Below are 12,996 nucleotides of genomic sequence, written 5' to 3'. Positions count from 1 at the left end.
AATACAGAAAATTTCCTCCTCTAAGCTTAGGAGCAAACTCCCAGTTTGCTCTGGACCTGGGCACCTCTACCCTAATGGTTTCCAATTGTGTAGTGAGCTCTTAGGGGTTATAACAAGACCCATCTGTCTATCCTTTTCTAGGTATGTTCAGCTGTATTTTACAGACGAGAAACTGAGGCTCAGAGAGAGAATATGAGTGCCCAGTGTCACACAGCTAGTGGCAGAATCAGGACTTGGATCCAGGTCTGACTTGAAAGCCATTGCTCTTCAGCATTTAGCTACTCATTCATTACTTTCAGTATTTGCTCATTTATTCATTCAACTGCTGTTCACTGAGCATTTACTGTATGTCTAAGCAGTCTGACAAAGGCTCTGCTCTCAGGAAGCTGCGGTCTGATGGAGGCAGGCGACTAGGTGAGCATTAGTGAAGAGGTCAAGGTTGATGGGGCTGGGCCTGGGCTGCTATGAGGTCCCTTCTAGTCCAGTCTGTGCCTTCATGCTCCAAAGCAAAGAGCACAAGCAGGCCAGAGCTCCTCCCAGGGGGCCAGGCTCCCTGCTGCTACTAGATCTACTGGCTTTGGGCTTTTCTCAGGTTTGGTCGCAGACGTGTGATGGTCAAGAAGGGGCAGAGGGGCAACAGCTTTTATTTCATCTACATGGGCACAGTCGCAGTGACTGAGGATGAGGATGGCAGCAGTGCCTTCCTGGACCCCCACCCAACGTTGTTGCACAAGGGCGACTGTTTTGGGGTGAGTACAGGGAAAGGTCTGTTTTCCTGGGGCAGGGTTGGGGGCTTGACGGGACTCTTGGTAGAACAGCCAGGCCCAGTCCTGCCCTCTCCTCTGTGTGAGTCATGCCCTGTTGTGGGTCCCAGTGCCCTTAACCTGTCACCAGCCCATTGACTAGACCAGGTGATGTCCAAGCCTGGCTCCTTCGCCTGTGATGTTTAAAAAGAAATATGTTTCCTGTATAACAACACAGGGATGCAGTGACCCCTTAGTCAGGCTCCTCCAGCTTCCTCTCTCTGGTCTGGTCAAGCCTGTTGCCTCTTTTTCCATAGGCAGCATATTAAGAGGGAGGGGATGGGCCTCTAGAGGTGGGAAGTGAGCACCTAGAGGTGGGAAGTGAGGTGGGAAGGGCCAGCCAGGAATCTGCAGTCTGGGGAATAGAGATTTCTGGGGGCTGATGGAAGCAGGAAAGCGGTGGGCAAGGCTGTGAGTAGAAAGCCAGAGGTAGCCTCTCAGTTGCCTTTGCCTGTGTTCACCCAACAGGAATTGGACCTTATGAGTCCTTCAGTAAGGAGGGCCACCGTGGTCTGTATGGAAGAAACAGAGTTCCTGGTTGTCGACAGAGAAGATTTCTTTGCTAATAAGCTGGATCAGGAATTCCAAAAGGATGCTCAGCATCGGTTTGAATTTTTTAGGTACTCCCATCATCAGCCAACATCTTCCCCCTGGGTGTTTATTAGGTGCCTGACTTTGCCCTAGGCCCAGTGGGAAATAGTGGGTGCTTTTCTTTGTGTCTGGAATGCTCTTGAGACAGGAGACACCTCCCACCCAACTTCTCCATCTAGCAAACTGCTACTATACCTTCAGGTCTCAGCTCAAACATCCCTTCCTTGTGGGATGGTACTAATAGAATAGATAACGTACGGAGCACTTGCTCGGCCAGGCAGGGTGCTAAGCCCTTTGTATCAAGGCTTTTTACCTGTGACATTGTTTCTCTTGTTCTCTCTGGTTTATAGCTAAGAAAAGCAAGGCTTGGGATGTTCAATTCGCAAGTCCCTGGGCTTCACTGCCCCACCTCACTAACCAACCCCATCTACGCTCACCCAAGAATAGAGAGAGTGCCCCACAGTGCTTCTATCACACCCTGTGTTTCTTTAAAGCCCCAGCCAAACTGTAATTCTTTTTTTTTTTTTTTAGAGAGAGAGAGAGAGCGCGTGCAAGCGAGCACACTTGGGGGGAGGGGCAGAGAGAAGGAGAGAGAGAATCTCAAACAGGTTCTGCACTATCGCAGATCCTGATGCAGGGCTTGAACTCATGAACCATGAGATCATGACCCGAGCCAAAATCAAGAGTTGGACACTTAACTGACTGAGTTACCCAGGGGCCCTGATTTGTTCTTTCTGAACCAGATTGTCTTCATTTGACTCATCCGTGGGTCAGTGACATTCTGATTGTCTGAGAGTCAAGAAGAAGTTTCCCCCAAAATAAAATCAGGGTACAGTTGGGGGAAAGGGTGACCTGATGCTTGGCTGCAAAAGCAATAGATGTCTGCTTCTGGAGACTTGGGTTCTAGCGCTGACTCAAGTGTGACTCACTGTGTGCTTTCAGCAAGCCTGAGGTTCCTTGGGGTTCCTTCATGCTTAGCGCAGAGCCCAACATGGAGCGCAATCTCACAACTGATAGTGAGACAATGACCTGAGCCCAAATCAAGAGTCAGACGCTTAACCGACTGAGTAACCCAGGAGCCCTCAAACTGTATTTCTTTATAATTTTTAAAAAATGTTTATTATTTTTGAGAGAGAGAGAGAGAAGAGCACAAATGGGGGAAGGGCAGAGAGAGAGGGAGACACAGAATCCAAAGTAGGCTCCAGGCTTTGAGCTGTCCACATGGAGCCCGATGTGAGACTCAAACTCATGAACCATGCGATCATGACCTGAGCTGAAGTTAGACGCCTAACCGACTGAGCCACCCAGGCACCCTCAAACTGTACTTCTTGATCATATAGTACCACCTTTACAATTTATATACCCCTCAGGAAGCACTATGGCAGTGAGGGCAGATTGGCACCTTTACCATGGTAACCCTCGTGTTGTCATTGCGCCAAGCACAGGCAGGTGCTCACTTAATCATTTCTAGTTACTTGTCTTTAGGAGAAGACTGAAAATCAAATGAAGTATCTGCACTGGCCCTGAAAATACAGTCTGTAGGGTTGTGCGCCTCTAGAGCAGTGTGGTGAGCAGAGGGCTGCCCCGTGGGGTGGAGTGGAGTGGGAGAGCAGGGGCTGTAAGAGGGGCTGGGGCCTGCGAAGGGAGGACTTGGTCCTGCAGAGAGGAACATTTCCTGTCTTCACACAGTTGAAGAATAGGGCTGAGTGGCAATCTCAGCTCTTGGGCTTATTAACCATGTAACCCAAGATGGGTCACTTCCCTTCTCTGAGTTTAGTCTCCTGCTCTGCAAAGTGAGGATAATGATTCATCTCTGCCACATCATCATAAGGATTGAATGAGATGATTATGGAAAGTGTGTGGCCCCATAGGTGTTCCCTCTGTGGTGACCCTGCTTTCCTTCCTGTGTCTCCAGACCCTTCCTCTTTGGACATGGCACCGTCCCTGTTCCCCCTTAGTGTTGTGGATGGAACTCAGTGCCCTTGATGAGGCCTGAGCCATCCGAGTTCTGGCCTCATAATTTGTTGGAGCTGAGAAAATATGAGATGATTGTTAGCAGCCCCTGTGGTGCTGTGTGTGAGGGAAGGCAAGCCCCTGACTGGTGGTGTAGGAGCTCAGGGGAAGGCGGGGCACTGTGGAGTGGGCCTTCAGTCATAGAAAAAAAAAAAAAAGAGGGGAGTCCAGAAGTTTCCCATTCACTGGCCACAGCCTGGAATATTTGAAGCTAATAGGCTGGAGGAAGCTGGAGTGAGCTGCCCAAACCAAAGGTAAGGTCAGGACTGCTGGGCTGGGGGCAGAATAGTAGGTGAGCTGGAGTGAGGAACTCTCAGTTGCTTGGAATGAGACTAGCCTAGTGAGTACAAGGTTAGGCGATGGAGCCAGGAAGAAGCCCCTGGAGGGAAGAGTGGAAGGAAGAGAAGCAGAGCAGAGGAGAGAACCCCAGGGCGCTGCCACAGGCCAGGGGAGGCAACAGGAGGGCAAGTAAAATCCTCCACCTCAGGCACTTGCAAGAGCAAGACAATGTGTTCCCTTTCTGGAAACTGCTGAGAGCAGGGCACATTCTGTGATGAGGGCCAATGAATTCTAACAGGATTTTCCCCTCAGGAAGATGGATCTGTTTGAGTCGTGGTCTGATGAAAAGCTCTGGAAGCTCGTAACCCTGGGGAAGGTGGAGAAGTTCTCGTATGGCCAGCTGGTCTTAAAAGACTTCATAGAATCACCCTCCATCATGTTTGTCTGCAAGGTGAGAGGTCTAGGATGGGGGAGGGTGGAAGCTGGGAAGGCATGCCTAGTATAATGTCCTGTGGCCACACAGGCAGGGTCTGACCGCTGTTCTGCAACACCTCCTTCTCTGAGCTTCTATGTGTTAGCTGCAAAAGGCATACCACACTGTTTGGGCTCCCTCCTTCCGAGGGTTGCTGTGAACTTTGGGACACACAGCTGTTATATTAGAAAGAGGGCCACAGGGGTACCTGCTCCTTAAGTTCATATACATGCTTATTTATATACAGATACATACTTAAATTATGCATTTTGGCCCTTGAATCTTAGTGATGCCAGGCGAGTTTTAAAAATTATAATTTTTACTGATTTGAAGGGACACATGTACCCCAATGTTTATAGCAGTGCTATCAACAATAGCTAAATTATGGAAAGAGCCCAGCTGTCCATCCACTGATGAATGGATAAAGAAGATGTGGTATATATATGCAATGGAATACTACTCAGCAATGAAAAAGAATGAAATCTTGCCATTTGCAACAATGTGAATGAAATTGGAGGGTATTTTGCTAAGCGAAATTAGTCAGTCAGAGAAAGACAAATATACGATTTCACTGATGTGGATTTTGAGAAACTTAACAGATGAACATAGGGGAAGGGAAGGAAAAATAAGATAAAAACAGAGAGGGAGGTAAACCATAAGAGACTCTTAAATACAGACAACAAACTGAGGATTGCTGGGGGTAAGGGGGTGGGTTAAATGGGTGACAGGCATTAAGCAGGGCACTCTTTGGGATGACCACTAGGTGTCATATGTAAGAGATGAATTACTGGGTTCTACTCCTGAAGCCAAGACTACACTGTATGTTGACTAACTTGAGAATAAAAAAATAAATACATAAAATCATAATTTTTAAATTATAGAAGTGATATGACCACAGCATAAAACAGAGTTCTGGAAAGAGGGAAGAAATCACGCATGAGCTCATCACCTCAGAGTAGATTTTCAGAAGCAGAATTGCATGGTATCATCATTTTTATGAATCTTGGAACAAGTTACTCTCCAAAAAGATCCACTTTATCTAACTTCCAGCTGTGCACACCTTTGCCAGTGCCACACACCTCTGCCAAACTTGCCAGGCATTCTTTCAAAAGTCTTTTTTTTTTTTTTTTAAAGTGTGCCCAGCGTGGAGCCCAGTGTGGAACTTGAACTCACGACTCTGAGATCAAGACCTGGGCCTAGATCAAGAGTTGGACACTTAAATGACTGAGCCACCCAGGTGCCCCTCAACATTTTTCTTTTACATTTTTTTTAACGTTTTATTTATTTTTGAGAGAGACAGAGACAGAGTGCGAGCGGGGGAGGGGTAGAGAGAGAGGGAGTCACAGAATCTGAAGCAGGTTCCAGGCTCCAAGCTGTCGGCACAGAGCCTGATGCAGGGCTCGAACTCACGAACCGAACCATGAGATCATGACCTGAGCCAAAGTTGGACGCTTAACCGACAGAGCCACCTACGCGCCCCATCAATTTTATAATGCCACCTTATTGAGGATTTAATTTACATTTTTCCTGATTCCTAGTGAGATTACTCATGTTTGTTTACTGTCTGAATTTTGTCTTTTGTGAATTGCTTTTTGTCTTGTGCCAACTTCTGTGTTGGTTGATAATAAAAAGAAAATCTAACATTTATTGAGTGCATACTATGTCCCAGGTTGTGTGCTTCGAATGCTTTATTTCATTTTGGCCTCACAGCAGCCCAATGGAGGTTGGTAGTGTTGCTATTCCCATCGTACAGAGGTGGAAACTGAGGCATAGGAAGGTGAAGTGGCTCCTCCAAGATCACATAGTCGATGAGGGGCAGAAGCCAGGTTCAATACAGATCTGTCTGACTATCCAAAGCTCTTCTCAGGAGCTGGGATTTGCAATTTGAGTCGATCTTTCTGTCAGTTGTTGACTCTGCTCAACCCCTCAGTAGTTTTCATGATCACCATGAGAACTACCATTTTTTTGAGGCCCTTTGCTCCTGTGCCACGGGTTCTACTAGTATTGTTAATTTTTGTTTGTTTGTTTATTTTGGAACAGGTAATACATGCATATGGTTTGAAATTCAAAAGGTTTAAAAGAGTAATGTTTCCCTCTCACCTCTTTCCCCCTGCCACCTAGTATTCCTCCCCAGAGACAGTCATTGTCACTGCTTTCTCATGTGTCTGTCCTGCATCTATTCTTTGTGTATAGAGGCAAATGCATGTGTATATTTTTTCCTTGTTTTCATAAATGACGTCGAATTATGCAGGCTGTTCTTCACTTTGCTGTTTCAAGAGTGTTTCTGTAGATTGTTCCATATCAGTACATAAAGAACCCACTTGTTCTTTTTTACCACTTGTGCAGGGTTTCACTGTATGCTTGTACTTGAATTTATCTAACCAGTTCCTTATTGATGGATATTTAGGTTGCCCCAATCTTTTGCTATTTCAAACAGTGTTTTGATGAATAACTGTGTACATAGTACCATTTCACTATAGCTCTATCAGGAAGATATTTATTATAATAATAATTATTATTATTAATTTGGGAGAGAGAGTCCACAAGTAGGGGAGAGGGGCAGAGAGAGAGAGAGGGAGGATGTTAAGCGGGTCCATGCTCAGTGTGGAGCCCAATGCAGGGGTTGATTCCACGACCCTGGGATCATGGCCTGAGCCAAAATCAAGAGTTGGATGCTCAACTGACTGAGCCACCCAGGCGCTCCTGAGGAAGATATTATTATTCCAAGTTTACAAATGAGGAAGTTGAGGTTAAGATACCTTAAGAAAGGCCATCCAAACTTTTAGTATCTCCCATATATCTGTTGCTCATATTAAGCTAGCAGACATTTGTTGAGTTTGTGCAAAGGTTGATTCATGCTCTGGAGGGATATGAAGATGGAAAAGACTGTTTCTCTCTGTTTATATGTCTCTTCCATTAGGTTCTGAGCAGAGACAAAATTGTCTATGCCAACTACCAAGTGATTAGCACAAACTTTTTGAGTTCTAGGGACTCAAGAGGGGGAATCTCTCTTAAGGCTGGAGGTTGTAAGGAAGGCTTCCTGAAGGAGGTGAGGCAGGAGTTGAGCCTTGAAGTATTGGGCAGTTAAAAGAAGGGGGCAAGATTGGTTGTGTGCTGGAGCTGGCTCTTACTGGGCTGTGAGAGCTGATTAAGTTTTCAGGAATTTTCCAAGATAATAAATACAATAGTTATTAAAAATGAAATTACATAGGGGTGCCTGGGTGGTTTAGTCAGTTAAGCATCTGACTCTTAGTTTCGGCTGAGGTCATGATCTTACGGTTTGTGAGAGTGAGCCCCACGGTGGGCTCTGCACAGACAGTGTGGAGCCTACATGGGATTCTCTCCTTCCCTATCTCTACCCTCCTCTGCTCACACACACACTCTCTCTCTCCGAATAAATAAATAAACTTTAAAAAATTAAAATAAACTATTCATCATAGATTCATCAGAGAAGTTACATTGTTGATGAACAAGCAACATTCTGGTATGTGTAGCACTAAAACTAAAGAAGGTTTCCATTTAATGAACATAATTTATACAAAGGTGAGAAGTAGTTTGCCAGTAGATTACAAACTATTCTTAATAATATTAAATATATCGGGGGGCTGGTTCAGTTGGTTAAGCATCTGACTTCTGCTCAGGTCATGATCTTGTGGTTTGTGCGTTCCAGCCCTGCATCAGACTCTGTGCTGACAGCTCAGAGCCTGGAGCCTGCTTCGGATTCTGTGTCTCCCTCTCTCTCTGTGCCCCTCCCCCACTTGCACTCTGTCTCTCTCTGTCTCTTAAAAATAGACACTAAAAAAGACTTTTTAAAAATGTATTGGGAGAAGTGTGGATTGGATGCAACTTAACTTGTCAAATCACAGTTGACTTGTGACTATAGATTGGCCCTGGTTACAAGAATTCAGCCAGAGCCCACAACAGTCTTCTGTGAGAATCCATTGGCTATATGCAACCTCTTTAATAAATTTTTATTTTAAGCAGGCTCCACACCCAATGTGGGGCTCGAACTCAGGACCCTGAGATCTAGAGCCGCATGCTCTACCAACTGAGCCAGTCAGGCACCCTTATATATAGGAACTTTCAATAAGAGTACAGTATATTTTATTATTTCTAAATTGTGTGTAACACACCCTTTATAAGAGTAAGATTTATAGACATGCATACATTTTTCCAGAGAGCCGATTATTAAACTTATCACTAGGGGTGTGTTTGTGTTGTTAATTTTGGGTTCAGTCCCAGAGTAGGGAGTCAAGACTAGCTTAACATAAGCAGAAGGGGAGTTATTGCAGGATGTTGAATGGCTAACAGATTTACTGGTGAGGGGGAGGCCTGAAGGAACAGAACTTCAACTGAACATGACCCCCACGTGACCCCAAGTCAGAGTCCAGAACTGGACAGTCACAGGTGCTGCTGCTCCTGCCACATTCAGGAAGCCACGTCCGTAGCCACTGCCTCCACAAACACAGTAGATATCCTGCAGTCCAAAACCAAGCCTTGCCCAAGTGCATCTGGGCAGTGGAACCCAAATAACTTCTTAGGTGCGAGGGGGCTTCAGAGATGTTTGGGAGTGTTTGGCTTGCAGCCTCTACACTATAAGGGATTGGATGCACAGGATCTGACCCAAAGGATGGTCATGTGAGGAGAGCAGGAAGAACCTAGAAGAGAGAATGGTAGTGCCAAACCCTGAAGGCCAGCCTGAATATTTTGCAATTCCTCCTCCTCCCTGACATCTGCAAGACTTGCTCTAATCAAATGATTACATCTTGACCGGCAGAAAGTTCTTAGTCTGTGTTAGCCTCCATTTCTTTGTCCATAAGACAGAATGAACTACTTACCTCATAAAGTCTGTTATAAGGATGAGAGTTAGTCTAGCCCAGATTTACTCGGTTCACATTCATCCTCGAGTTCAGTGGTTCTAAGTATTGTCACTGAATCAGCAGCATCTGTATCACCTGGGAAGTTACTAACAATGCAGATTCTCAGGACTACCCAAGAGCTGTTCAATCCAAAACTCAGAGGTGGTGGCTCAGTAATCTGTCTTGACAAGCCTTCCAGGTGATTCTGATGCACATTAAACGTGGAGAACTCTGACTTAAGGAAAGAGTTTTTCCAGATTTGAGTAAGCATGAAGAACACTTAGGGGGCTTCCTAAAAAGGCAAATTTCTGCCAGACCCCAGAGATTCTTATTCATTAACCTGGCCATCTGCATTTGAATAAGCGTAGAGGGTGAATCTAATGCAGGCGCTCTTGAACTTCATTCTGAGAAAAATAATGCAGATGTTACAAAGTGACAGCAAGGAGGGAGCATCTTGGCTGGTAGGTGAGTTTGATCTGTCCTTTACAGTGTTTTATTGAAAGTTGATTTAATCGTTATTGTGATGATTGTAAATAAAATTTCGGATTTCTGGCTTCTTTTGAATATTCAGAAGATCAGGCAACACCAGGCTGTATTGTGATGTGGCCCCCTCTGGCTGGAGTTGAAAAGCACCTGCCCTTTCTAAAGGGATTGCTCTTTTGTCCCATTTTCATTTCCTGCCAGGCCAGCTGCTAGAACATTCATTCATCTGAGACTGGGAGGTCCCGACCCCTGTAGTTCACGAATATGGCCACTGGAGGGTGATAGCAGGGAGGGGCCTGGGTGTCCTGGGGACCTGGGAAAGTTAGGGAAGGTGATTTCCTATTGGCTTAGAAAACATAGTTAATGCCCATAACCAATTCATTTGGAACAATTTATCATTTGGGGACACATGGTGAAATTGTTTTCTACACAGGTACAGATGGGGTTAAACACCCACGAGAGCCTGAGAAGAAAATGTTCACCTGTGTTTCTCTGGCACCTGTAGTCCTTGTTGATAAATGTTGAGTAAATGTTCACTAAGCCTCCAAGACCAACACCTGGCATATCATAAGGGCTTAATAAATGTCTTATCCCTTCTCTTTCCTCTTCAACAGTAGTTGAGCTTGAACCTTAAGTATAATGTGTCTCTTACAGTTCCTACTAAAAAAAGGTAATGTTTTATAAAGATATGAAATAAAAAAGAAAATGACATATCTTTTCTACCAGATTAGAAAAAATAAAAAAGATTGTGAAAACCCAGCTTTCAATGTAATACAAAGACACAACAGGCTCTTTATACACTGTTGGAGAGAGTGTAAACTAACATTTCTGCAAGGCAGTTTGGCAATGTGTGTCAACATTTAAAACATACATGCTTGTAGGAAACAATCCCAAAGGATAATCAAACATGCACATTATATTAGGATAAACAAGGTTTTGTTGCAATTCTAAGCAATCCTCAAATCTCAGTGGATTAACTAACAAAGATGCATTCCTTCGTCCCCACTGCTTGATCAGCAGGAGGTCTTGCTTTCTATGGTCACTCAGGGACCCAGGCCACTGGCGACTATCTTCACCTATGCTTCCATGGTCCATAGGACAGGGGAAGGTAATGTTGAGAATCAAGCATGGGCTGTTAACGTTTCCACTCACATTATCAGAGTCACTTTGCTTAGGAAAGTGGCCAATGCAAGTAAGAAGGCCATATCTGATTAAAAAAAAAAACAATCCTGACTTATGCTTAGGGGGAGAACTTGAGATTTGTGAACTAAATGACCACTCTAGGCATTAAGATGTGTGTACAAGATTATCAGTTACAGTTGCTGTCACAGAAACCCAACTGCAGTGGCTTAGTGAATAGTAATTTCCTTTTGTCTTGCAGTAGAGAGGCTAGAATTAAGCAATCCAGGGCTAGAACAGCTGTTTGGGGAAATCTTCAAGACCCCAGTTCCCTTCTAGCATCTCCCCTCATCGTCCACAGCATATAGCTTTCATCCTAATGGTCACGATGTGACTATTTCACCTCCAGCCATCACATATGAGTTTTATGCAGAGGTAAGGGGGAAGGACAACCACAGGTTTCCAGGGAGTTTTATCCATCAGCCTTCCACTTATATGTCAGTAGCCAGAATGGGGTCACTGCTACCCCCAGTGCAGGAGAGTTTGGAAAGGCGGTGAGTTTTGTAAACTGGAGATTTTACTGTCCTGAACAAGATAAGAATTATATATATAATACTGACAGAAAGAACTGAATATTAATCTTCAAAAATATTTCCTTGAGGTGTAACATGTGTGCGATAAAGAAATCTAAACTTTACAGCTTAGTGAATTGTTATATATGTATATATCTGTGTAAGCATCACCCAAATCAAGATAGAGATCATTTCTAGTACCCTAGAAAGCTCCCTTGTACACTTTCCCAGGCAAACTCCCACCCCCCCAACCAAAGATAACCACAAAGTCAGAAGATTACTTTTGACTGTTCTTTTTAAAAAAAATTTTTTAACATTTATTTATTTTTGAGAGACAGAGACAGAGCATGAGCAGGGGAGGGGCAGAGAGAGAGAGGCACAGAATCTAAAGCAGGCTCCAGGCTCTGAGCTGTCAGCACAGAGCCCAACGCGGGGCTCAAACCCACGAACTGCAAGATCATGACCTGAGCTGAAGTCGGACACTTAACTGACTGAGCCACCCAGGCGCCCTTTTACCTATTCTTGAACTTCATATAAATGAAATCATACAGAATGTGTTCTTTGTGTCTGACTTCTTTTGCTCAACTAGTTCCTATTTTAAATTGTATGTAAGTTATGGCATACATAGAATGATATGCAGTCACTAAAAATAATAATGTTACCATATTACTTGGCATGAAATGATGTCCTTGATATATTATTGAGTTCTTAAAAAAGGTTACAATGATCTATTTACATAAAGAGACTCATTTATGAAAAAAAATACTAATGTATTATGTTTACAGAGAAAAGTTTGAAACAATATTCACCAAAATGCTACTTGTTATTTCTGGGTGTTAGGATGAAAATAGTTTTGACTTTCTTTATGCTCTTCTGTTTGGTTTGAATATTTTTAAAACTTAATTTTGGAATGGTTTTAAATTTATAGAAAATTTGCAGGAACAGTGCAAAGAATTCCTGTATAAACTTCATCCAGATTCACCAATTGCTAACATTTTGCCACATTTGCTTCTTTCTCTCTCTCTCTCTCTCTCTCTCTCTCTCTCTCTCTCTATTTCTCTGCCTGAATCATTTGAGAGTTAAATATCATTTGTTATACTCACTTACCCCTATATACTTAAGGGATTATTTTCTTTAAAAAATTTTTTTAATGTTTATTTATTTTTGAGAGAGAGTGACAGAGCATGAGTGGGAGAGGGTCAGAGAGAGGGGGACACAGAATCGAAAACAGGCTCCAGGCTCTGAGCTGTCAGCACAGAGCCTGACATGGGGCTCAAAATCACAAACTATGAGATCATGACCTGAGCCGAAGTCGGACACTCAACCAACTGAACCACCCCTTAAGTGATTATTTTCACCCAACTGTCCCAATCATATTCTCTATGGTGATTTTTCTCCCAATGCCAACATTTATTTAGTTCTTATGCCTATTTAGCTATTTGAACTTGTGATGAGTACATAACATTTTCATTAAAAAAAAGAAGGAAAGAAAAAAAGAAAAAGGAACCCGAAACCACTTGCATTAAGCCAAGTAAACTGGGGGTAAGATGCAATAGAGAGAGCTTATCTTCAAAGCCTGGCCTGCCTGGAGCCTCAGGAGTTAGCCCCATTGTTAGTGTCCCTTGATGTTTCCAGGGCAGCTGTGAAGTCCTGCGTCTGATAGACCTTGGGACCTCGCCTTTCTACTACAAGTGGATCTGGCAGCATCTGGAGCTGATAGACGACACATCTCTGAAGACCCACCTCAATGGTAACTGGCAGCTGCGCACAGCAGGGGGCGCCTGGGCCCTTCTGCTTCCAGTTCT

The 12,996-nt window shown here is 44.1% G+C and overlaps 1 protein-coding gene across 8 annotated transcripts in view; it reads left to right on the top strand.

Moving 5' to 3' along the window:
- Positions 1-12,996, top strand: part of CNBD2 (cyclic nucleotide binding domain containing 2) — a 65,132-nt gene that overhangs the window by 30,682 nt on the left and 21,454 nt on the right. For all 8 annotated transcript variants that reach the window (XM_053890297.1, XM_053890296.1, XM_053890295.1 and 5 more), the window contains 4 exons: positions 593-749; positions 1,272-1,423; positions 3,999-4,137; positions 12,827-12,941. In XM_053890297.1, coding sequence (XP_053746272.1) covers positions 593-749; positions 1,272-1,423; positions 3,999-4,137; positions 12,827-12,941 — 563 coding nt within the window. The remainder of the gene's footprint in view (positions 1-592; positions 750-1,271; positions 1,424-3,998; positions 4,138-12,826; positions 12,942-12,996) is intronic.

The sequence above is a fragment of the Panthera pardus genome, unplaced genomic scaffold, assembly GCF_024362965.1.
Source record: "Panthera pardus isolate Hobbes unplaced genomic scaffold, ASM2436296v1 HiC_scaffold_25, whole genome shotgun sequence".
Taxonomy (NCBI): Eukaryota; Metazoa; Chordata; class Mammalia; order Carnivora; family Felidae; genus Panthera; species Panthera pardus.
The sequence above is the reverse complement of the archived record's forward strand: the minus strand, read 5'-3'. Positions and strand labels throughout refer to the sequence as shown.